This window comes from Saccopteryx bilineata, chromosome 2 (assembly GCF_036850765.1).
Source record: "Saccopteryx bilineata isolate mSacBil1 chromosome 2, mSacBil1_pri_phased_curated, whole genome shotgun sequence".
Classification (NCBI taxonomy): domain Eukaryota; kingdom Metazoa; phylum Chordata; class Mammalia; order Chiroptera; family Emballonuridae; genus Saccopteryx; species Saccopteryx bilineata.
The window spans coordinates 55,376,870-55,402,623 of record NC_089491.1 but is presented as its reverse complement, the minus strand read 5'-3'; the positions used below and the strand labels follow the sequence as shown (position 1 = coordinate 55,402,623).

Sequence of the window (25,754 nt, the reverse complement as noted above, 5' to 3'; positions counted from 1 at the left end):
CCCAACATTCTATAATTTATAATTTACCATTAGTTTAGATGCATATGAAAATATAGGATGTTTATATACTTTTGAGTATAAATATTGCAACTGTTTAATGGAAAACATTTCTATTTTTAAAAATAATTTACTTTCTTGCAAATTCTTTTCAGAAAAATGTAGGTTAAAGATGTACCCTATTTATAAAATATATATTTTATATTATAAAACTAACACAATCGGGGGACACAATGTGGTGTGTATATGGTATTATATTGAGTGGGACACTTGAAACCATGTCAACATAATAAATTAAATACATATTAGTTTTCTCTTAAAGAAATGACCATTTAATCTTACAAAAGATTGAGAAATATTAATTTTATTTTGAAATCAGAATCATCTAACATATAATACCTCATTTAATCTTCTGAACAAACTTGATTTTTGATTAGTTAATTGAGCAAATACTCACTTGCTTAGTTCCTACCATTATCAGGTATGATCCTAGGCACTGGGGATGCTGTGCTGACAAGCATGACTAAAGACTCTGTTTTCATTGATTTTACATCCAAATGAGTTAATGTGTGTGTGTTTAGACAGATCATAAAACATAATCAATTAAATAATGAAGATGCTTATGGATTATGGTAAATGGCATGTTTAAAAGAAGATCTTTTGAGCTCCACTCCCAATAATTTTTCAAATACAACTTGTCCTTATTCTCTGTTCAATCTCTAAATAAATATTGAACAAATATTTTTCAAATGTGGTTTTAAAATAGTCCTCAATTACCACCCTTCACTTAGTTTCCACAAAGCTCTGTGCAATCATGGACAAAATCAAGAGGGGAACTCAGATTAAGCCTAAATCTTATGTTGTTTCCATCTTGATTCTAGTAAGAACTGGATCCCCTTTACCAGCATGGCCCAGGTACTCACCTGATGACCCCAACTTTTTTTCATGTAAAAAAATAGATTGGATAACATTTATCACAAAGGGATGCTGTGAAATTCTGTATCACATGGGGATGCCATGGAGTTTTACTATCATGCCAGCCTTGTAAAGGGACCACACATAAACCCCCAGGGTTGCCCAGATTAATTCACACCATTAACTGCATGCCACTGCATATTTTACTGAAGATGCTTTACATTTGTACTCCTGGGAAATATAATATCTCCCTATTGTAATACTAACATTACTATTAAAGCCATGGATTAAATCATTGAATCTCTTCTAAACTGGAGATAACAAATCTTACTCAGAATCAAAAGAATCAAAATCTGCTTCTTTCTAGTAGAATACAACATCAAAATTAAGGTAAAATTGGCCTGTTTTTCAGACTAGAAATATCTTCAGATAGGCAACCATAAGCACAGGTTTAATCCTCATGTTTCTTTGTTAGCTGAAGGGATCCAGAAAATACAAATTAAATCTGCTACATTTAACTCTTTGTCCCTAGACCAGTCTGAAAGAAACTACTTTGTACCCCAGCCTAACAAGATGGCATTTATAGTGTACTCAGACAGCAGATGATTTAATTAGTGTTTTCCCATTTAGAAATGCTCACATTTATCTGCTTATCTTATTACCCATCTGCTTGGGAGAAAATTATATATGATGACAGACTACAAATTACTTTGCCTTAATAATAAATAACCAGAGGGGGAGATGAAACTTTAACCTTAATTTAAAAGAAACACAAGAAAATTCAGGAAAATACCAAAGACTCTGTTTTATTATATTACTAATACTCAATGGAAACAGCATTTATTAGTTAGATTAAAGAACAATGAATTTGTCTTTTAGGGACGCCATCCAAATGTGTGAATCCAATTGGCCTTAGCTGATTGATGGATAGTATCTATATCCTTCCAGCCATACACACATTCATTGCATGCTAATTCTACAGGGTGGGGCAAAAGTAGGCTTACAGTTTTGAGTACATGAAACACAAAGTTTATTCTTGTATTATTTATTAATTACTATATTATTTGCCATATGCACAACTGTAAGCCTACTTTTGCCCCACCCTGTATATAGCATTTTTAAAAAATTTTAATTGAACTGTGATTCTACTTGAGGAGAAATATCAAACAAGAGCTCAAGATTACCTGGCTCCATTGTTTACTAGTTATGTAACCTATCAGCCTAAGTCTCTGTAAAATGGGAGTGAAAAAATTCTCTTCTTCCAGGGATTTGATGATAGTTAAATGAATATGAATTAATATGCAGATATCTAATAGGTGTTTTAAACAAAGATTCATTAAATGGTAGCTGTTATTATTACCAATGAAGTCTTGGTTCAGTCAGTGTCTGTGTTTCAGTTTTTAATTTCCCATCCACGCAGTGGGACTATAATACTTAACCTCACCAGATTCAAGAGGCAGGGAAATGAGTTGATGCTGATAAATTTCCTAGTGCACATAATTGACCATCAACATATGTGTGTTAGCTGTGATTGTTAGTATTATTATTTCTCATTCTTGTTCCTCACAAGAATAAATAAGTTTTATCTGAGAGATTAAGTACATGGAAATGACTGTTCTTTTTAATCATGCTCTTTTAGCTACACTATATTAGGTTTCAGTTTTTAGTCAATGCAGTTTTAGTCAACAACCTCCAGTAGGAGAGACCCGCTAGGATAAGTGGACAGGAAGAGAGAAGATTTCTTTTTCACTTTTATGCTGAGACAGGGAAAGGTCCTATGAATTCTTTTTTTGTATTTTTCCAAAGCTGGAAACGGGGAGGCAGTCAGACAAACTCCCATATGCACCCGACCGGGATCCACCTGGCATGCCCACCAGGGGGCAATGCTCTGCCTATCTTGGGGAGTCGTTCTGCTGCAATCAGAGCCATTCTAGCGCCTGAGGCAGAGGTCACAGAGCCATCCTCAGTGCCGGGGCAAACTTTACTCCAGTGGAGCCTTGGCTATAGGAGGGGAAGAGAGAGACAGAGAGGAAGGAGAAGGGGAGGGGTGGAGAAGCAGATGGGCGCTTCTCCTGTGTGCCTTGGCCAGGAATCAAACCTGGGACTGCTGCACACCAGGCCGACGCTCTACCACTGAGCCAACCAGCCAGGGCCTATGAATTCTTAATGTTAACCAATTGATTTGTTTTCTCTTCTCTAAACTCTTTGTTTTGGCATTGTCCTTGCCCCTCTGCCGTTGGTAGGTGTCATGTCGTAGGAACATTGTTTTCTGGATTCCTCTGGGGTTTTTTTTACCTGTGTCTGGGTCTTTCTCACATTCATTCTGGTTTTAATAAAATATGTTTCCCTGCAATTCATTTTCTCTACACTTGGGATTTAACAAAGAAAAGTGATAGATGCCACTTCTCTATTTCCAAATAAAATCATTGTAAAGCCACTTTCAAGTCTGAAAATTAGAGTTTGGAAGCTTTGGACTCTAAAGTATATTTCATCTATAGTATATATGGATTATATAGAGGAGGGTATAGTTTCTGAAACATTTTAATTAGCTCCTCTCTTTTTACCTTTTAGGTATATCCACACTCTATACTCAACTTACAAAATTCATTTGCCAGAGTTTGTGTATTGGGGACTGGGAGAGGGTGGGCTATGGTGCTAAATAGAACAATACTGTAAAAAGAAAGAGGGAAGGAAGGAAGGGAGGGAGGAAGGAAGGGAGGAAGGAAGGAAGGAAGGAAGGAAGGAAGGAAGGAAGGAAGGAAGGAAGGAAGGAAGGAAGGAAGGAAAGGAGGAAGGGAGGGAGGGAGGGAGGAAGAAAGGAAAAGAAAGGCATGAAAGCTAGAAGAAAGGGCCCATGTTCTGTGCTTGGGACTCTACACTAGAGGATCTCAAGTGTGATTCCAAGAAAAAGCTTATGCTAGCCACCTAGAGACAAGCTTCTTCTCTAGTTAATGAGTAACTGTAATGATCAACAAGCTGAAAGTCCACTACTTTCAATAAAACATTATGAGTGAGCTTGGCTGAGGCAGTCCTCAGGTAGTCGTTACCAGAGAACATTGATAACAGCCATGAAACAGTATGAAAACACTGGGAGCCAGGTGGATCAGATGTCCTGAGGGGGGCGGATCTGCTTTTGCCTTGTTGCACACAGGCCAGTGCATCTGGTTACAGAAACTGGGTTAAGGGTGGGGAACTGGGGGAGGGAGGAGGCGTGCTTATGCCACATACTCAGAAATCTGGTAGAACTCTGTACCCTTCTGCAAAGTAAAGTGGATCCAAATATTCAGATTTCAAATTATTTCTTCTAAAATGTCTACTTAGACATTGATTTCCTTTTAAGTTTCTATAAAAACTGCCTTTGTACTATGGATATAGGATAGTACCTAAAGAGTAGACTAAGTTTCAGAAATAGAGGTATGACTCTCACATGAGCTTGGCTTCATCCCAGTAAGCAGAGGCTGCCGTGTGCACACAAACGTCCTCCTCCTGTAATGTTTCTAAGACAGAGGGCCCAAGGAAACCATGGTCACTGGAGGTGTTTGCTGAGTGAGACGGGACAAAGAGGTTGATGCAGCAGGTGGTCCAAGACGTTCATTGTTCTTCTTGGGTAACTGAAAATCAGAATTGGGAGTACTGGGAAAACTAACAACTTGATGCTGAACCTTAAGAGATATTCAAAGAAACTTTGGCTTTTGTCAATTGATGAAATCTCAGCCTGAGACTTCAAACTCCTGTGTTTTCTTCCTCTTTCATTCTCTGATTTAAGAGAATGCTTTTATGTTTCTCCTCATTCAAAAAACATTGAAGAGATCATTAACTTTTTGTTGTTTGGAGCAGGTGCAAGTTGACAAAATATTATTGCCTGTCCCTCCCAATTTAGTCCTCAGAGCTGAAGTGATTTCTTAAAGATCATAACTGCCCCAACTACCCAACTATTGCTTAATACCTGTCAGTGACTTCTCATCACACTTAAAGTAAAATCCTTACTGTTTATCTTGCTTAAGGGTGCCTTACACATGTGCTTTGTCTTCTTGTTCACAGTGATCCAATTACAGGCCCTAGGTTTGCTCCTCAGTTGTCCTGATCTCTTACCTCCCTGTGATACTTGTTCTTGCTCTTGCCTCTGTTTGAGCTGCTTACCATCAGGGGGCATTTCTGCCTCTTTCTCCAACCTCAAATCTCTGCTCAGATGTTACCTTTTCTGATATACCTTTGTGACCAATCTATCTAAAGCGACCTCTCTCAATATTTTATCCTCCTTTCTGTAGAACCTACCTAACTATAATTGTACATATATAATTTTCATAGTAATAGAATTATATGTCCTATTATATATACTATATGGATATATCCATATGTATCATCTATTATACACATGCATATATGTAATATATTATATATGATATAAATTTATATCACATGTATACAACATATAATAGAATAGTACTCCCCATGTTGCACTCCACATTCCCATGACCATTTACAACAATCAATCTGCACTTCTCAGTGCCTTCACCTTTTCACCCATCGCACCTGGCAACCACCAAAATTTTCTCTGCATCTACAAGTTCACTTCTGTTTTGTCTATTCACTTACTTTGCTTTCCAGATTTAATTGTTGATATCTATTTGTGGGTCAAATAAGTTTGCAAATATGATATATTTGCTTGCTCACTTATAGTTTGCATTGGGTGTGGGAGACAGGCTGTAAGCTGGCAATGTCATTATAGCCTAAGTCTTAGTTTTAAGACTAAGCCTTTCCTGCCCTTCTAATACTAAGATCTTTTTAAAACTAAGCTTTCGCCCACACCTTTGACTGTTGCATGGTGTGGGGTAGTGCACTCTTATGAGGAATCCCATTTATGCCTCAGAGAAGTGGCTTTTTATCAGAGACTTTCTTATTTGTATACTGGCTTAAAGGCTTTAATTTCTACACTATAAAATAAGGGAGATCAGTGACTCACTCTCTTGGTTTCTGAAATTAGCATTGCAGCAGACAGGCAGCCAAGATGGCAAAGTGCTGAAGGAGAAGCCAGTTTGTGCAGAATTTGTGCAGAGAGAAGGAGATGGGGAACAGAGGTGAATAAGGCTGGTGAGGTAAAAACCTTTTATTCTAGGAAACTCGGATGAGTCAGTGGCTTTGAGAGCCCTGAATGGAAAGGGAAGTGTTTTTCCACTATGTGTATTTCTTGCCCACTGGGTGTGAGCTAGGATTAAAGATAATAGCCCACCACTTCTTGGCTCCATTGTTTCATTACCGTCTGTCCAAATCAAATGTGAACCTGCATGGGCCATGCAGCTGTGATGGTGGCTATGGCTATTGGCTTTACACTATTCATTGCCATTTTATTGTTAATGTTTTTCTTCCCCTCTTCTTCTTCTTAAAGACGATATTTTGACATTTTATGTAATACTGGCTTTGTGGTGATGAACTACCAAAGATCATCTACTTTTCCCCTAAGTTCACGGAAACCAGTGTTTTGAACTCTGCATCTAGTAGCCTCCTTGTCTCTATTTTGTTCTTTTTCTGTAGTTCTTTTCTGTTCTTTCATTAGGGACATGTTTTTTTGTTTTTGTTTTTTACAGCTTTCCTGTGTTTGTTTCCATATATTAGGTAGACTTGGTAGAATAGCCTAATCTAGTAGGTGTCCTGTAGAATACAATAGCACAGCTTCTCCCCTCACCTGAGCTGGTCACTCCAGGTGCAATGCACTTTCCTTCCCCCCTATGGGATGTGTACACCCTCCTCTTAGAGCTGAGCCTTGACTGATTTTGACATGTCAATGAGAGAGATTTACTCCCAGGCCACTGGCTGCCAGGACTGACTTTGATCACCAACCATAAAGGAAGATCAGTTGTGCAGGGGTCCATCTCAGAGAGTAGGACTTACTTTGGTGGAGATCTTGTGGCTGCTCAGTCTACCCATTAAATGTGTCCCTTGTGGGGGTAGTTAGGTGGTACTTTGCTGCGGTCTGAAGCTGTCCACTGGGTGCTCTAGCTCTGAGAGGTGCAGGCCAACATCAGTGCCATCTATGTTTTACCTGGGGCCCCCTGGCATGAGCTACAAAGTGATCTGCAGATGGCTGCTATTCGTGCTGGTCTTAGAGGTTTCCAGGCAAGGATAAGCTGCAAACCAAGGCTGGCTGCTGCTAGTGCTGGTTTGGAGAGAGGGACAGGGCATGTTAAAGCTGATGCTGCTTGTTTGAAAGATTTTAGGGAAGTCTGAAGCATGAGCCAAGACAGGCCATTCATATGGAAATGTCACTGGAAACAGCTTGGGTGGGCCTGCAAGTTGGGTGGGAGAGGGCCTCAGGGAATCACCAGTAGGGGACATACAATGTTAGCTAGATTGATGGAGACTCAGATATGGCGCCTGCCTGCCATCTCTGTGGGCAGGGCTAAGAAAAGAAACAATGACCTCTGCCAGCACTTTTGTCTGGCAGAAAGCTGTCCCCTTGATGTCAGACAACTCTATTACTCTTTGTATGTTCCTGGCTCCTTTTAAGCTGCTGTCCCAGTGCTGGAGCTCAGAGGGAGTGAGTATAAGTCCATGCACGGGTTCTTTAAGAGGAACCGCCTGGGACTCCTGCAGCTCTCCGTCTTGCTCAGCCACAATCCCTGCTGGTTTTGCAGCCAGCAGTTATAGGGACTCCTTCTTCTGGCTCTGGAACCCTGGGCTGAGGTGCCTAGTATAGGGCTGAGACCCCTTGCTCCTCAGTGGGGACCTCTGCAGCTGAGATATTCCCTTTGAAATCTGCCACATGTGAGTGTGAACACCAGCTTGTTCCATGTCTCCTCTCCTCCTGCCAGTCTTGATGTGGCTTCTTCTTTAAGTTCCTAGTTGTAAGACTTTCATCTAGCTAGATTTCAGGTGGTTCTGAATGATGGCTGTTCTGTGGGTTAGTTGTAAATTTGATGTGGTTGTGGGCTGGTTGGAGTACCACGTTTATGCCTCCATTTTCATCAAAAGTCCTCAACATTTTAATTTTCTTTATAATAGGTCAGTTTGGCTCATCGGTGGCTTCATACTTCCTCTTCATGAGATGGATGTATGGAGTAAATATGGTTCTCTTCGTATTGACATTTGGCCTCATCATGTTGCCAGAGGTAAGACTGAATCTGACTTCCAGTTTATAAAAACAAATGCTGCAACTAGTTTCTCTTGCAATTACTCTCCTAGAAAAGCTCTTTTTTCTTTAAATGTAGAACAACTAACTGGCTACATCCACCCATACAGTCATGGTGTTTGTGGCAAAGTTAATCTTCAAAATGGTGCCCATGGGTTAAAAGTCCGAATCCTTGCTGCAGAGAGTGCATGACCTTCCTAAAATCACATGTAAAATGTCATCTGTATGTTTACATTTACATTTTTATATAGAAAGGTGCTTGGCTTCTGTCAGATTCCCAAGATGGTTATAAGTGCAATACATTTTAATTTCTTCCACTTAGTGAGACTCACAACAAATTTATGAGGTAGACTATTTGTTTTCTCATTTAAAAAAGTGTGAGAATGCAGTCCATAATGCTTATTGGCTTCAGCTAGCATTCCAGAGTGAATTTTGTTTTTCTTAAAGTTTGTAAAGCCTGTAGTCATGACCACCATCACAGCTGACTGGCCCATGCAAGTTCGCATTTGATTTGGACAGACAGTAATGAAACAACAGAGCCAAGAACTGGTGGGCCATTAGCTTTAATCCTACCTTGCACCCAGCGGGCAAGAAATACACACAGTGGTAAAACACTTCCCTTTCCATTCAGGGCTCCCAAAGCCATTGACTTATCTGAGTTTCCTAGAATCAAAGGTTTGTACCTCACCAGTCTTACTCACCTCTGTTCCCCATCTCCTTCTCTCTGCACAAACTCTGCACTAACTGGCTTCTCCTTTAGCACTCCGCCATCTTGGCTGCTTCTCCTCTCTTCCCACGTGGCATGGCCTTTCTCTGCTCTGCTCCAGCATGGGCTCCTCTGCCCCATTTTATAGTGTAGGAATCAAAACCTTTAATCCAATATACAAACAAGGAAGTCTCTGATACAAAGTCACTTATCTGAGGCATAATTGGGATACCTCATAAGAGTGAACCATCCCCTAAAATGCAACAGTCAAGGGTGTGGGAGAAAGCTTAGTCTTAAAACAAAGCCTTAGGCTATTAGGACCCTGCTTGCTTACAGCCTTTTCTCTACATCCAATACAAACTATAATCGAGCAAACATATATATATATCATATTTACAAACTTATTTGTCCAACAAAGTTGATCTGGGATTAAGATCCATGATTTTATCTTTTGTCCCAAGATTTTGTACCCCAATCCACTAGTTTGATAATCCCTGAGATAACCTGGGGATTCTACAGCTGTCTGGCTCATAGAAGACAGTGGACATAGACAGAAGTCCTGTATAGTTCTTCTCCTAAGCAAAAACTTTTAGGCAATGCAACAGAATGTGAGTATTTTTATCTATTTCAAATTAACCTGAGCTTTATTTTTGTTCATCTCTGTAAAGAAACTAGAAACTTCAACACTGGCTACCATGACACGCCTTAGTGTCAGACTCAGGATATCTATCCACAGAGGTTTATCAGTAGCATTTACTGTTTTCCCCACACCATGCTGCCTCCATGTGGAGAAAATGAAAGGTTGTAGCTTATTCGTTCTGACTCTACAAAACTGCAGAATCTCTAATAGTATGTAGTGGAGGGAGCTAATATGTGTTCAATTGGATATATTCCTATAACTTGGAAGCATATTGGCTTTGGATATTGTTTAACAGGTTGTGTTAGGTGCTGACGGGCATCCTGTTTTCTGGGCAATGATGACTAACTCCAGTAAAAGAGCAAAAGAGAATAGGTGTATACTTTGCGCTAACTTCACAGAACCATAGAGTCCAGGGCTGGTCACCTCATGGTACCAAGTCTCCATTTTTCAGATCCTTCCACCTAGCAACCTCACTCAGTGTTTCTCTGGTTCATATGCCCTTTTGCCCAAAGTTCCTGTGTTCCTGAGCAAACCATGATCCTTCCAGTCCTCTGTGACCCCAGCTTTGGGTGAGATAGAACTGGTAGAACTTTCCCTTTGTTCTGTTCAGTCCCAGGAAGCCAGAGGGGCAACTTGTGTGGAAGGAGGGAGTAGAGGCTGATTTCCAGTCCTTGCCCAGTCAGGCTTTGCCCCATATTTCCACCCACATTCATTCTTAACCCCCTAGCCCCAGGGAAGGAAAATTTTTATCTCGTGTAAGAAGCATCTGCTTGGCAAGCCACGTATGTACCCTGGGACTAGCGGAGTGCTTTTTCCAGTTCTCACCAAGTCTCCTATAGGATAGTATTCTTGCCCCCTTACTGGATGGCTCTGACCCTAATAACTTCTTTTCTAATCTGCTAGCACAAGACCAAGGCAGTAAATGTAAATTAATGGTGAGGCAGGTTTCACAATCATGGGGCGGTCAATCTTCCCTCTGTTATCACTATCAAATTCTGAGTGATTTCTTTTGAGAATCTTCTTTCTTGACATGAGGGAGAGCTTCTTCTTCTATCCCATATAAGGATGTGGGGAGTATCGTTGTCTAGAATACTAAAGTTCCCCCAAAGGCCACTTCAGTCTTTTCCAGACATCCCCTGAATGAGACCAGTTTTGGGTTTTTTTTTTTAATTTTTTTTCCAAGTGAGAGGAGGGGAAATAGAAAGACAGATTCCCACATGTGCACTGACTGGGATCCATCTGGCAACCCTTGTCTGAGGCCAATACTCTGCCCATCTGGGGTCATGCTTGCAAAAGATCTATTTTTAGTGCTGAAGGCAGAGACTCCATGGAGCTATCCTCAGTACCTGGCCAATGAACTAATGGCTGCTGGAGGGGAAGAGAGAGATAGAGAGAAAGGAGAAAGGGAGGGGTGGAGTAGCAGCTGGGTGCTTCTCCTATTTGCCCTGACTAGGAATCAAACCCAAGACATCCACACTCTGGGCCGACACTCTATCACTAAGCAAACCAGTGAGGGCTGAGACCAGTTTGAAGGTAGTGGTGGGTAGCCTTCTGCACAGCATGGTTGGCCCAACTACTGGCGTTCCACTGAACTCAGAAGGCAGGATCTTTAACACTCCTTTTGCTTTTAACTCTGAGTTTAATAGTAGATTCCCAGGAAATGGGACTCCACATGTAGATCCAGAGTCCTCATGAAAAGGCTTCAGAAGTGCTTTTAAACAAAATGATTTGTGATCACATGTGTGGTTCAGACTTTCTTTCCAATTGTTAACAGCTTTCTTTGCTTTTTCATATAGTACCTCTGGGGTTTGCCATATGGCAGTATACCTAGAAAAACAGTTCCCAGAGCTGAAGAGGCGTCTGCAGCAAATTTTGGTGTATTGTATGACTTCAACGTAAGTATCTCTAGACCACTGCATTGGGAGGAGAATATATATTTCATTATTCTGAAACTCCATGGCTTCCTTTGCTGGGGATGGTGAAAGTCTTAACAGAGATGTTTTTGTCCCTGTTAGAAAAAGAAAGAAAGAAAGAAAGAGAGAGAGAGAGAGAGAGAGAAAGAAAGAAAGAAAAAGAGAAAGAGAGAAAGAAGGAAAGAAAAGAAAAATGTGAATAGAGTTTAGGAATATGATAATACGATTAAATGGGAACATAGATTACTGAATGAAGGTGAGCTCAGAGTTCAAAGACTTCAAGCAAATATTCTTAACTCTGGCTTTGAAAAAGAACAAAGGAAAAGTTTGCAAAAGTGATTTTTGGAAAATCCTGTTGGGTTCTTAGGAAATTAGAGCTTTTTCATTACCTATTAACCTCTTCACTTCCTAAACAAGTCTATTTAGTATTACTGAATAGTCAATACCAAATAAAGCTAAATACTAAATACCAAGCAATACTAAATTTTAATTTATAAATAATACTAAAATGAGAGTCACTTGATTATGGTACCCAAATGAGGATTACTCCATTGTAGTACTTTGAGCTTCTCTGGGTGGGGTTTATTATTGTGGTAGAGACTCATCCCTGTCCATTGAAAAATTATTTCCTCAAGTCTGTGACACATGTTCTTCTTAGAATAGTGACCAGTCTGGAGATTTTGAAAGTGTTGAGGGTGGAAAATTAGCCAGGTAAAGATTGGGAAATTGATGAGTCAAGGAATTATTGAAAAGTAGTAAATGAGAATAAAATCTTGCATTGACTGGGGAATGAAGAAAGGAGAGAAAAAACAATAAGCAGTGTTAATATTCGTAGAGTTACTATGTCTATTTCCCAGATGTTTTGAATTCTGTTCTCAACCCCTTTAACTTGTGAGCTTCCTAAATAGGGGACATACCTACTGCATCTTCTCTGACACCCTTATATCCTCAGCCAGTAGAGGCTTAGTGAATCCTGTTGACTGGCAATCTGAGTAAGGGGGAGCATATGTAGAACCTTGAGATAAGAACCACAGAAATTAATGTAGGCACGCCATACCAGAAAATGTGAGCTTTAGGAACGTTCCCAGTCTGTGAGTAAACAAGGAAAAAGGGAGAATAAGCACAATGGTGGAAACCCACTCTGTGACATCTGGAATTTTAAATCACCCCTGTTGGCATTTTCATTTCAATTCAGCATTTATTATGGAATATAAATATGTGCTGGTTTTACAAAGATGAATGTGACATGATTCTTGACCTCGAGGTACTCATGACAGAAGAAGAAAGATACAGAAGCAACTAGTATGCAATCAATATGTTATGTGCTGAGTTAGCAAAATGAAGAAAAAGAACCTGGGAGCTCGAGGAAGTGGGTGACATTTTGCTTGGGAAAGTCTGGGTTCCCTAGAGTACCTGGCCTCTGAGTTAGCTTTTCCTTCTTAACCTTTATTTCCCCTTTCTATTATTTCTGACTTCTCCCACCTCTCTCTCTTCCTCCTTACCAGCCTCTCTTACTTAAATTTCAAAAACTAAAATTATTACTATGCTTCCCTGAAACTCTTTTGGTTTCTTATAATACACTTCAAGTCCAGGTAATAATAACTAGTAATATCATTGACATTTCCTGATGTTTGGTCATATTAGAGAAAAAGAGAACTAAAGAGATAAACAAAAGGCTTTTTGACATTTAAACATATTTCTGAAGTATAAGCATATACACATGTATCCAATAACTGAGATTAAAAGTTTGGGGAAAAAAATGAACATTTTAGACTTGAAAGATATGAATCAGTTGTGAAAGATAAAGAAGAGGTGGCTTCTACTATATTCAGTTTCCTTTATAATTTTAAGCCTGCCTGAATAGGATTCTAAGGGAATGAGAGAATGTCAAAAGGTCAAGACAAAATAAAGGTAATATTATTCAGTTATAGGCTTTTAAAATTTTTTCTCAGACTGAAACCACTCAATTGTTTGACATGTATCAGAAAATACAAGATTTTTAGAGATAGAAGTTTCCTTATAGATTTTCTATCCCATGTCCCACATTATAAAGTTAGGGAAACTGAGTCACAGAAACATGTTCAGGATCTTATGGCTAATGAGTGACTCTTTTTCTAGTGCTCTTTCTATGTCCTGTTCCTCTCAGTAATTTTCCTGCGTTAATTTCAAACAGACTTCTCACTGAATTTTCCTGGAACACAGACTGGCTCGTTTAATACTATATCTTCCTCATAAAGGGAAAAGAAGTAGTTGAAACAGTTGGATTCCATTTTCAACTTTTATAGTAAACATGCAATTCCCAAATTAGCTTCTCAAATAAAAGGACAGGTTTGATACTTATTCTTGCCTGAGGCCTTTACTTGGTCATCTGAACAATTACCTCATAAAGAATGAGATGATCTAAGTGGGCAGCCCAGGATTCCATTATCATGCCATCATGGAGGAAATCATTGACCAAACGTCCTTGAGATCACTGAGAACTCAGAATTCTGCACTTCCAGAAATGCCAGGCAAAAAGACATGTTTCAGGCCCATGACAGAGATGACTGGTGCCTGAACAGTCTAACTGGGCCATGGATTGATTTGCTGCATCTAAGAAGATTAATGTGCTAGCTTAGCTAAGTAATGCCATACAGATACACAAGAAGAGAAGCAGAAAAGATTTATAGAACACGGTTAATGTTCTATAAAGTATAACCTTTTTGGTAGAGGAGGCTGTAATATGGGAAGAGTTAGAAAAACCTTTAGGATGGAGGTGGGGGAGGTTGTAAGCAGTTGCTTCTTTGTTGAGCTTTATGTTGGAAACATGAGACTTTCCCCTAACTCTTCTCCCACAAGGAGTAACTCCTTGGAAGCTGTGTTCTGTCACTTAGAACCATGTATCAGACTTGTCCAAATTCCCTTTAATTAATAGCAGACAAATATCATTTGATATATGCTAAGTCAGTCAGTCTTATGGCTTCTCGAGGTCACCATTTACAAAGCAGCATATTTTTAATCCTTTTATTGACTAGCTAGTGATTGATCTTACTGATCAGGGGGAAATATATTTTATGAAAATAGTAGGAACTAGGGAGATTATCTCATAGATATGCTATGAATCAAATTAGCAGAAATGGTATCATTTGAGGCTGTTGAATTAGAAGAAGGAGTTTAAGTCAGTAAGAAGATTCATGTGTTGGCAAGATATTTGCAGATACAAGGATGATGCAGAAATAGTAAAGAGGAAGAGGCTATATAGTTTTGATATTCTTGTAGGGAGAGAGAGTGAGGAACTGAGGTAGAATCTGGAAGAAGATTGAGCTGATCTCAGTGAAATCACATGGATAAAGATTTTAGTTATAAACAAAGGGAAATGCATTTGGCTTTCCAGCTTGAGGGCATCTTGTACAGTGTATATGGAGAAATAGTGCATCAGCTTTTTCTCCCCTTTCTGCTGGTCTTCACAGATATGGGAGTTGAGGGAAGCTCTGTTGGGCAGGAAGGGAAAATGAACACCTATAAATGTGTTAATCAGGCCCATATTTTACATTTTATGACCCTTCAAGACAAAGATCAATAGTCATTATTGAAGGAATTGGGACTCAGAAAAGTAAGTTTGCCAAAAACAGTAATTATAATTAGACGAGACACAGAGATTCAAGCTAAAATGTGGCTGACTTTAAAGTCAAATCGTTTTACTCTAATATATCATTCAAGGCCTACTCCTTTGCCCTGCCCACCTTGCCACATCCAGCTCCTTCGTGAGGTCTGTACATGAGGAAGACTGTCACAGACATTCTGAATGTTAATGAATAGCAGTTCAGTTCCTTATTTTACCAGCATCACCAGTTCTTTTAAGTAATGATTTTCCAAAGTGATAGCGTATTCTCTTAGACATATCTCAGCTGTCTTAAGTTCCTTCATTTCTTTATATACTGACCACATTTAGAAGAGATACTTTTTATGAGTTATATGTGGAATAACATATCTTTTTTTAGGAATATTTCAGCAGTTCAAATGCATCTTTATTTTCAAGGAATCCTTTGGAAAGGGGCAAATCATTTTAGGTTTCCTAAACTAACCAAAACAACATTAGTTGCAGTAGCAGTCAGGGGCAGATAGTATTAGAGAGGTAGAAGAATATCAAACCATGTGGAACCTTCTAGAATCTAGGCCATGATAGTTTTTTTTTTCTAGAGAAATTAAAAATAATTTAAGTGGGTAGTAGGTGGAAAATGGCATTATCAGATTGAGATTTTGAAATCTCAACAGAATGGAGAAAGACAAGATGAATGTGACACTCAGGGACAGTCTATCATTATGAGCAAGTAGGAGACTAAGACTGTTTGGAAGAGCTCAATTTACCTGGGTGGAATTTGCTGATATGTAAATACTAGCTGTCCCTAGATTAAAGACTGAGGTCTTTAATAGGTTTTCACCTTATTGTAACATTTTCAACATTGAGTTTAACATAATGAAGTAGAATGTCTTCTTGGGCATTATCTTTGTGAAAATATAATAATTTATATAATGCAGTAAATACACGAATACACTAAAAGACATGATTGCATCAAAATTTGTCTACAATTTCAAAATAGAACATATTAAAACAATCATAAAATTTGCACAAAACTTATTTAAATTTTATTCAATTGAGGCAAAAATTTGCGTTTGTAGCTCTTGCGTTTGTGTACTTGTTGAGGACAATCTCGTTTGATGCTCCAGCAGTAGTCTGTTCATCACTAACAGCTCCAAGATTTTTAGGAAACTTATCAAGGTGACTGTTCAGGCGGTGAATCTTAACACTCATGTTACATTCAATGTCGTGGAAAGCCAACAGCATCCTTTGAACCAGAAGTTCATAGTTTTCTGCTTTTTTGTTGCCAAGGAAGTTCTTCGTAACTGCCACAAAAGACTGCCATGCGGCTTTCTCCTACTTATTCATCTTCCTGGCAAATTCTTTGTCACATATGAGGGTTCAAATTTGAGGTCCATCGAATACACTTGCTTTTATCTTCTCAAAAGACAAGGCAGGAAAAGCAGAAATAATATGTTGAAAGCATTCACTTTCTCTATTCAAAGCCTGAACAAACTGCTTTATTAAGCCAAGTTTGATGTGAAGTGGGGGGAAAATGATTCTGTCTAGATTAATTACAGGTTCATTCATAATATTTTGCATCCCTACTTTCAGAGCTTCACGTTTCGGCCACTCCTTATGTGTCCAGTGTTTCTCCTGAGCTCAGCTGTCCCACAAACACAGAAAGCAAGCAAGAATACTTCTTGAAACCTGTCTGTTGTCCTAGCAGGAAATTTATCATTTTAAGATCTACTCAAATGATCCAGTTATGCTCCTTATAGTTCAGAAAGTCGAGGACAATTTTTATGTCATTATAATCTTCTCTCAGATGAGTTGAATAACCAATTGGAACCGCTGCATAAACAGTACCGTTGTGTAGGAGAACACATTTCAGACTCCATTTAGAGCTGTCAAGAAATAGTCATCATTTTGTTGGACTGTAAGTGGTAACACCTAGCTGGCTGAGAAGACTACTGATATCATGACAGTAAATAAAGTGTTTGTCTTCGGAAAAAAAGTCCACAAAAATTTGTTCACACTTCCTGAAATGGGATACTTTAGCTGACCAGTGAAGTACATTCTTTTCTTGAAGACTTGAGGCTAATAACTCAGCTGCTTTTCTTGATAGGCCCAACTCTCTTACTAAGTCATTTAATTTGGGTTGGCTAAACTGCTGAGGGGTTAATGACTGCTTGGCATCAGAAGACCCTTCAGAATCTACAACTATTTCCTCATGCATCTTATTAAAATACACTTGATCACCATGTTCACTTTCTTCGTCCTTAGAAGAAAGATAATCATTGAAAACTGGAACCGGGAGTGTCTCAGAGTCTGGGAAGCTCGTATTGCTGAAGGAATATTAGGATATACGATCATATGCTGTTTTTTCTTGCTGATGCCCTTTGTATGCATCAGACAGAAATAACAGTCACTGCTGTGGTTTTTAGGTTCACGCCAAACCATGGGAATACCAAAAGGCGTTCCTTTGCGTTTTCCTTTTGTCCAGTCAAGAAGCATTTTCTCACAATTACCACACAATATGAGAAGCCCAATTCTTGTCTTGATCGCCAAGGGAAACTTGAAAATAGGCAATATATGCATGTGTCACAAATGATGAAATATTGCGCCTTTGACATTGAATTGTGAAATAGCCACATATATAACAGAAGGTATCAGGACTATTCTTACACTTACGCCTACTCGAAGAAGCCATGATTCAATCTTAAAACAAAATAAGGGGTGTTTTTATCAGATAATAATTTTTACATATAAAAACAACTACAATTATGTCAAAGTGATGTTTGTAAAACATTAATTGCCTTGTGGTTATGTTCAATCCAAGAGTTGTTGCCCTTTAACTCCAATTTAAAAACCAATGCATACCATTAACTGTAAGAAAAAGAAATTAAAATTGAATAAAAACTAGAGCATGCACCAAAAAATGGATTTTAGATTTGGGATCAGCGATGCAGAAATATATAGAAACAGTTTTAAAACCTCATGCAACAGAAAATGAAAAAAAAAATTGTTCCCCAGTGTCATGTGTTTATAAACTGTACTTGAAATTAATCACATTTGCTAACCTTAAATATTTGAAATAAAATGTATGCTACTTACATGGGATTGAAAACTTCTGAATTTATTTATTTTTCTAAGTAGTCTCAATATTTTCTCTACTTTTTAAAAATATTTTATTTGTTCAAAAACTCTTAAATTGATATTGCTAAGGTAAATCCAAGTATAAGCTGTGTCCCAATGACCACACCCATCTCTTTTCATGTGTGAATTCACAATGCTTCATTTTGCATGATGTCAAAGAATTTAATGGGCAGATTTACAAGTCTGGGCATTACAATCCCCCATAATACAATGCTTTTAATGTCCACCTTGTGAAACAAAATAAGACTAGTGTTTCTATGTTGGAAGAAATCACACATAGCAGCTCATTTCATAGCACTGAGATGTCTCATTTTGTAAAAGCTTTAGACTGTTAGACAGTAGAAAACATTAAGGCATTTTGCCAGCTTAAGTATTTCTCACACTTTTTCGGTGTTTTGATTCATTAAATTCCAACATGAGATTGTCATGCTACTGTCTTGAATGATTTACTCCCATTTTATTAAAATGGGAAGTGGACAGCAAAAAATTAAGAAAGGGCAGTTTAGATGAAAATTTAAAAGAAACTTAATCTAACTGAGGATTGCTAATGACCACGAGAAGCAATTTCTCTTTTCATTCAGTCATTCCACAGCACAAATCAAGATGTCAGGTGCTGGGAATAAAAAGATCACTAATATATAATATAATCCCTGACCACAGGGACCTATGGTCTAATTGGATGTGCCATACAATGTGATAGTCTCAAACTAACAGATATGCGTCCTAGGCACATGGAGACACATGGAGGGAGGGTTTAGTGTTAAAGTTTACTGGAATCCGGAGAGGATCTAGTAAACAGGAACTCTATTTCCCATGCAAATTCTGAATGATTTGTTTGGAAAGGAGAGGTAAGAAGAGGGAGCCTTGACTGTGACAGTGAGGTATCCACAAACCAGCAAGGGGAAGGGAGGCAGCAGCTCTGTCACCTGTTGGGGATGGAGGCAGAGGTATGAGGAACCAGCACAGAGATGGACACTAAGAGAAATTGTCTACTGTTTACTTCACAGCTTCAATGTTTGTTGCCAGGTAGAAGTTTATTCCATCTACTGAAAACTAGATCTAAGGTTCTGACTAGCTTTCTCTTCACAATCAATGTGCTCCCTTGTTAAGAGCCATATAGCATCTGTTTCATAACTCTCGATCAGGGTTGTAGCAAAAGGAAAGGCAGCTCAGAGGTGAGAAGAGCATTAGGAGGAAGCTTGCTGAATCTGATCAGAGAGAGAAGGAGGGTGGCCATGGCTGGATTTCAGCGTGTAGCCTGTAAGTGCCAGGCTGACTGCTCTTGTGAGGTTAGTTAAGCTTTATTTTGGGTGTTGTTAGCCTGTCACTTCTTGCTTCTCTCCTGTATCCTGCTCTATCAGATATGGTGGCATTATCTCTCTTTCATCCACGGTTGAAATTTTTTATTTTTAACACTAAGGTGTAAATGACTGATAAAAGCTCAAAAAGAAGTAAATATATACCCGGACTGGTATAGTACCCCCTCACGTCTTAGCAGGCATGCAAATTACAGCTTCCTTAACAGTTTTGACTTTGTGATTTTTTTTTCCCCAAAATAATGATCTGACAATACCTATAAGTATAAAGTTGCTAAGGATGTTGAAACTCATTTACCATCCTGGGGACAGAGTGTTTCTTTTCCTCTACTTGTTGTCATGAGAAACTCCGAAGGGATGGAGTTCTAATATAATTTCAGGTGATAAGTGCTTATGAAGAGGTTACTTTGCATGCAGAGATTTTTCCAGGGCCTCCATAATCCAGTCTTCTTCTCCATCTACATATAGTGTTTGGCAAATAGTAAGTACTCCGTAAAAGTCAGTTAGCTAAATTAATACATGAGTTGTTTCCTAGCAACTACATCAAAACATTTTCTTTTCTTGTTGAAGGGTGTTTGGTGACTATAGCCTAGACCAGCTGCAACATTCAAACAGAAATTAGAGTCTTAATAGATGATGTGGAAGCATGGAACCCAGAGTTGGACAGGAATTTTCTGCACTCACTTGAAACTTGGCACTGCTGCAGTTTCTTTGTCACCAGATTCAGGGTGGGAGAGTGCTCCCACGTGGGAAGCCGTGCGTGCTGACATGGAAACCAAATAGAACCTTGGCTAGGCTAGGAGTCATTGCTATTTTAGTCGATTCCAGATGTCTGCTGTTGGAGTTTTAAGAAAAGAAGAAAAAAAATGTGTGGAGTTTTAAGAAAAGGCAAAAAAAAAAAAATGTGTGATCCAGCTGGGTGGAAGGGGAGGAGTGAACCCTTTTAAAGCCTTTCAACTTGTGTTTAAAACCACCCTTCAGGATGGATTGGATAAAGCTTTTTAAAATTGCGCTCTTCAGTAGAACAAGTTTCATTTACACGATTGACTGCATATGTGGTAACAGGCAAAGTGCAGAAGCCTTTGTAAAATAATCAGAATTCCAACAACAGGACCGTTACCACTTTGAAAGTGATTAACATGTATGAAGTGCCAGTCACTGAACATATGTTGACTGGAACATATGCCAGACAAGTTCTAGCTGCCCCAGTAGCTATTGGGCTAAACTGACAAGTTCAACAGATGTTTGTTATATATCTCCTTTCTCTTTTCATGCTATTTTAAAGGTGTTTTTAATCCTAATACTGTCATTATGAATTAGAAAAAGATGTCAGGGTGTAATGCTTATGATTATGGAGATGAGATACTCTGAAATCTTTGCAAATGGGGTACTTGGGTCTTTCCCAAGAAGCCCTAACACTCCCAGAAACCAATCCAGCGCTCTAGGTAAAAAGTGCCCACTGAGTTGGTAGGGTTTCCGTGTCTCCTTGTTTTATTGGGGAGGGATGACACTAGCATGATACAAGACCTGGTAGGCAAAGACAACACAGGAGAAGCAGAATACCACTGTGGTTTGGTATGTGGGATTTGAATTGGACAGACCTCGTTCCAGTTCAGATTCAGACCCTGTCATTTGGTAGCTGTGTGAACTTGGATAAGTCATTTCACATCTCTAAGGCTCAGTTATTATTATTTTTTATCTGAGTTGGGCAGGAAAGTGTGTGTATGTGTGTGTGTGTGTGGTAAATAACACCCACTCCCTGTCCAACCAGGTTGTGCATTAATCAGAAATAAGGCAAAGGTGGAGGTCAATATATCACCTTTATTATTGTTAAGGCAGATATTAAAGAATGTGATATCTTTTTATGGGCAAGCGGGCTTCACAGCCAAGCATTTCTACCCAGTAGCCGAGACCAGGACAGGCCTCCTCTACATAGCATATGCTCTCTCAGGCGGAGCTCCAGCAGTGGCTCATATCGTGCCCATGGGCAGAGGGGAAGGCTGGGAGCGTTACATTTATCGGTCTTTAGCGCATGGAAGAACACATCGAGAGTTGAGGGAAGCTATTTCCCCTGACAACAGCAACTTCATTGGGTTCTCATGAGGATTCTGTGAGATGAAGTCAGGTTTTCAGCAAATGCTAATGTGCTCAACAAAATTTATTGATTGATATTATTACTGCAACCATTGTCCCCAAGCGTCGGGATGGTAGCAAGGAAAAAAGGGAAGAATCAGTTGCAGAAAATAATAGAAGAGTTTGTAAAATGAATGCCTTATAGTATGAGAAAAAAAAATAAGCAATTCAAGATATCTTTAAACTAGACAAGAAGCCAAGAGCCTGTGTACGTCCCAGGTTTTGTTATTGTTCCCTGGGGACAAGAGGGCCAGTTTAAAGGTTCTGGACAGAGTAGAAGGAGATTGGATATTAGACAGCTGAGAGAAGCAGAGACATCACCTAGGTGAATGTGAAGGAAGATACCATGGAACCATGTGCATGGAAATCCTCCCAATGATTATTTTCCTGGGATGGCTTTTGGGTCTTGGACAATTGGACAATTCAGGTCTATTTGGTTTTCTACCTTGGACATGAGATTAGCCCACTTGCTTCCCCTATTTGAGGTTTCCACTATTTGTTTAACCCCAAATTTTCTCTTGGGGTTGGATTTATTATTTTCTTGAGGTGAAAAATGCAGATACAGGCAGATAAATCTCAAGAAACAACTCTGGTTATCTCTATCACTGCCATCTCATTCTGATCCTACTTAATCCCATGAAGTCTTCTGAGATTTTTCTGGAGATTTTTTTTTCCTGCTAATTTTTACAAAGTATTAAAAAAATAAATTTGCTACAAATTTTGAAAGCAATAGTTTTTCTAGATCTTTATTGGCCTCAGCTTTGAGCTAGGCATAATCTTTGTTTGAGGCAATTTTCTAAGTTACTTCTCTTAATTCTTTCTTTGGAAATTAGCGTCCAGGACATTTCCTCCTCTACTTCGTTCTCTTCTGCCCTTTCCTCTCCTACTTTCTCTCCTCCCTTATTCAGTAGTGGCTTCAAAGTTCCTGGCTTGGTATGAATGATGTTAAAGTCAGCCAGTTGGATTTTCTAAGATTCAAGGATGACTCACTTCACCTCAAGAGGAAGCCCCATATTGGCATGTTATTGTCTCCTCCCTTTATAAATCACAGTAAGTTTAAGTTTCTGTCAGAGACATGAAATCAGAGAGAAGCTGGGGAAGTAGATTTATAGTAATACAGAAACAATGCTTTTATGCTGAGAGTGAAAAGCACAGTGAACAAAAGAAAGAGAAAGATGAAAATACTATAAAGTAGCATCAGAATATGCCAGTGTTCTGATATGTTCCACTCAGGTAGCTTGGGGATGTGGCAATTCCAACCCTGGTGGGTAAGTTTTAGGAAGAGCCTGTAATTATATAAATATACATGCTTATTACGGGAGAGTGCTGTAATAGTCTTGGTGAACAGAAGGTTGTGAAGATTGTGTTCAATGTCATCTCACCTGTTCCTCACCTGAGCTAAGACACAGCTTCTGTGGTTGAAGAGAACCAATCTAACATGGCGCAGGTGCCTGGAAGTGGAAACCTGCCATAACAATATGAGGATGCGTGTGTCAGATCCTCCTCCCAATGAAAGCAAGCTCTTAAAATTATAAATCTAATGATACTATGCAGTTTTTAAAAATTGTATTGGGACATTGTTAATAAAATTATATAGGTTTTAGGTGTACAATTCTATAATACATCATCTGTATATTGTATTGTATGTTCACCACCCCAAGTGAAGTCTCCTGCCATCAACATTTATCCCCTCTATACTCCCTCCCCTCTCTTTTCCCCTTCATTCCCTCTGGCAATCACCATGTCTATGTCTAGGAGTATTTTTTCTTTTTGCTAATCCTGTCACCTTTTTCACCCAATCTTGAAATTCCCCTCTTCTCTGACAGTTGTCAGTCTGTCTGCTATCTATTTCTATTTCGTTTAATAGTCTGTTTCTATTTTGATGTTTCAATCAATGGGCATTTCATGTTAATGGCTCTGCAGCTGAGCAAACTTATATTTGATTAAATATTGGCTCTAGTTAGAAGCCTCTGAATTTCAAGTAAACCAAGAGACTGTCAATCAATGTGGCAGCTGAAACATTCACTCTGTAAAGCAAAACAATAGGGCTCAAGTCAGAGCCATCTCCCAAGTTTGAAAAGTAATGTCATTTTGTCATGTCTATTAAAAATAGATCCTTTTTACTTTGGGTTGCTCTTCACAACATCTGCTAAGTGGCTTTGTTGTTGGATTTTAGGGCTTGGCACAATATTCCGTCCTATTTTATGGCTATTACAACAATCAACGGACAATTGGATGGTTGAATTTCAGAATGCCGCTCTCCTATTTTCTGGTGGGGATCATGTGCATTGGATACAGCTTTCTGGTTGTCCTTAAAGCGTAAGTTTCATTGGCTTCTTGGGAAGCCAAGAATCAAATGGGAGAATGGATATATTTTTTTTTTCTGTTTTACATTTTGAGGATGCAGAGTCTATGAGCTAAAATGTAGTTTTGATACTGACACTAATTACATCCTTCAAACAAAACTATTGAACACAAACTCAGGCCTTTGGGTAATCTGGCTATCTTGTCTTTAAGCCTTTGGGTAACCACGCCTATCCTGTGTTTAAGCACATTTTTTTAAATGTGCCTTTTTATACTTCAAAGTGTGAATCAATGTAGCAAACAAAACAGGGAAACAGCTGTTGACCCCTCTTTTTGTGTACAGAGAGGTTTGTGACTTGCAAAAGCATTTCAATAGGCAGAATCTGTTGTTTTCATTTTTTTAAAGCCAGAATAATCACTCATCTGAAAAATTTCAGCTGCATAAGACAGCAAAAACTAATGGCCCCCAACGAGACCATAATGATCAACTGTGTAATCATGATTTGTCTGGAAAAAGAATTTATTAGAACATGAGGAAACAGCAGTTCATTTTTTCCCCCACCTGAAATATGCAGGGTGGGGCAAAAGTAGGTTTTTATAACTTTCTTGTAATAATACAAGTATAAACTCTATATTTCACATACTCACAATTGTAAACTACCTTTTCCCCACCCTGTGTTTGTAATACTCACAGATGCTGCAGAAACCTAGCACAGTTGTTTGGAGCTGGGAATAACCTACCCTTTAGCCAGTTCTCTGAACTAGCTTAGAAGGAGTTGAGATACCTCAGTCAATGTCCCACCCCTTTTATTTGACTTTGCATAGGGTGAATTGGCCATTTGCTTCATTTCAGGGAAGGGCCTCTGCCTGAGGATCCAAGTCACACTGAGCGGGAGCTCTCTGGAATAGTCTGTAACATGCTATGTGTCTTGTCCTTGCCCCACTTACTGGTTCCACAAAAGATCACTATCATAAAAAAGCCTTAATGAAGACCCCACATCCAAAATATTTATCAATGGTCCAATTCCAATGTAATCAGAGATCCTCTCGATTAGGTATCTATCTACCTGATAAAGTACTACCACATCCCCAAATCTAACAGATTTCCAGTCTTTAACAATTTTGATTTTACAAGACTAAAGGCAAGGGTGCCAGTTATATTACAAAGGCCTCATGAGTATCAATCATTTCTAGTTGGTCCTTTAGTCTCCATAGTTTCTGGGGAAGCATGTTTGTGTATGTCAAGTTAGTCAGCTTCGTTCAGTGACTCTGCAGAGGCTGTGTATTGGGGCTCCCCAGCTTGTCTGTGTGTATCCAAATGCCAGCTCTACCATGCACTGAAAAGACATTTGAAAATTGCACTAGTGTCTATTCTCTACTTTCCTATCTTATTAGCACTATAATAACACCTATGTCTTAGGATGGCCATGAGGACTAAATGAGTTAATAGATGAAAGCACTGAGAACATATTTGGCTGGTGGTCATTGATAGTTAATAATAATTTTGTTAAGATTATAATTCAGACATATTGAAGAATCAAACAAAACCAGCATGGTAGGAGTTGAGGTCACCTGATAGCCCCAACGGCAGAGCTGTCACATATGGTTATGCAGTTGTACAGTAATGGATTTCAGTATTTGTTACAATAATTTTCCGGAGGGTGAATTCAAGGTGATACAGCTGCATTGTGCAAAGAAATACAAGATGAGCCACACATCTTCCTTAAAATTTTTTAGTAGCCGTACTAAACAAACATACAAGTAAAATTAATTTTAATAATATATTTTATTTAACTCAATATATTAAATGTATTATTTTAAAATATAATTAAAATTATCATTGAGATTTTTTTTTTTTTTTTTTTTGGTTCTAAGTCTTTGAAATCTATCACATTGCAAGTGCTCAGTAACCACACGTTGCTGGTGGTGACTGGGTTGGGTAATGCTGGCCTAGAGGCAATGGCAGCCTTTTCTTTTCTTTTCTTT

At 38.8% G+C, this 25,754-nt stretch overlaps 1 protein-coding gene across 1 annotated transcript in view; it reads left to right on the top strand.

The window, feature by feature from the left end:
* TMC1 (transmembrane channel like 1) overlaps positions 1-25,754 on the top strand; it is a 159,995-nt gene that overhangs the window by 95,343 nt on the left and 38,898 nt on the right. The window contains exons 8-10 of the mRNA XM_066254352.1: positions 7,912-8,018; positions 11,181-11,279; positions 23,641-23,783. Coding sequence (XP_066110449.1) covers positions 7,912-8,018; positions 11,181-11,279; positions 23,641-23,783 — 349 coding nt within the window. The remainder of the gene's footprint in view (positions 1-7,911; positions 8,019-11,180; positions 11,280-23,640; positions 23,784-25,754) is intronic.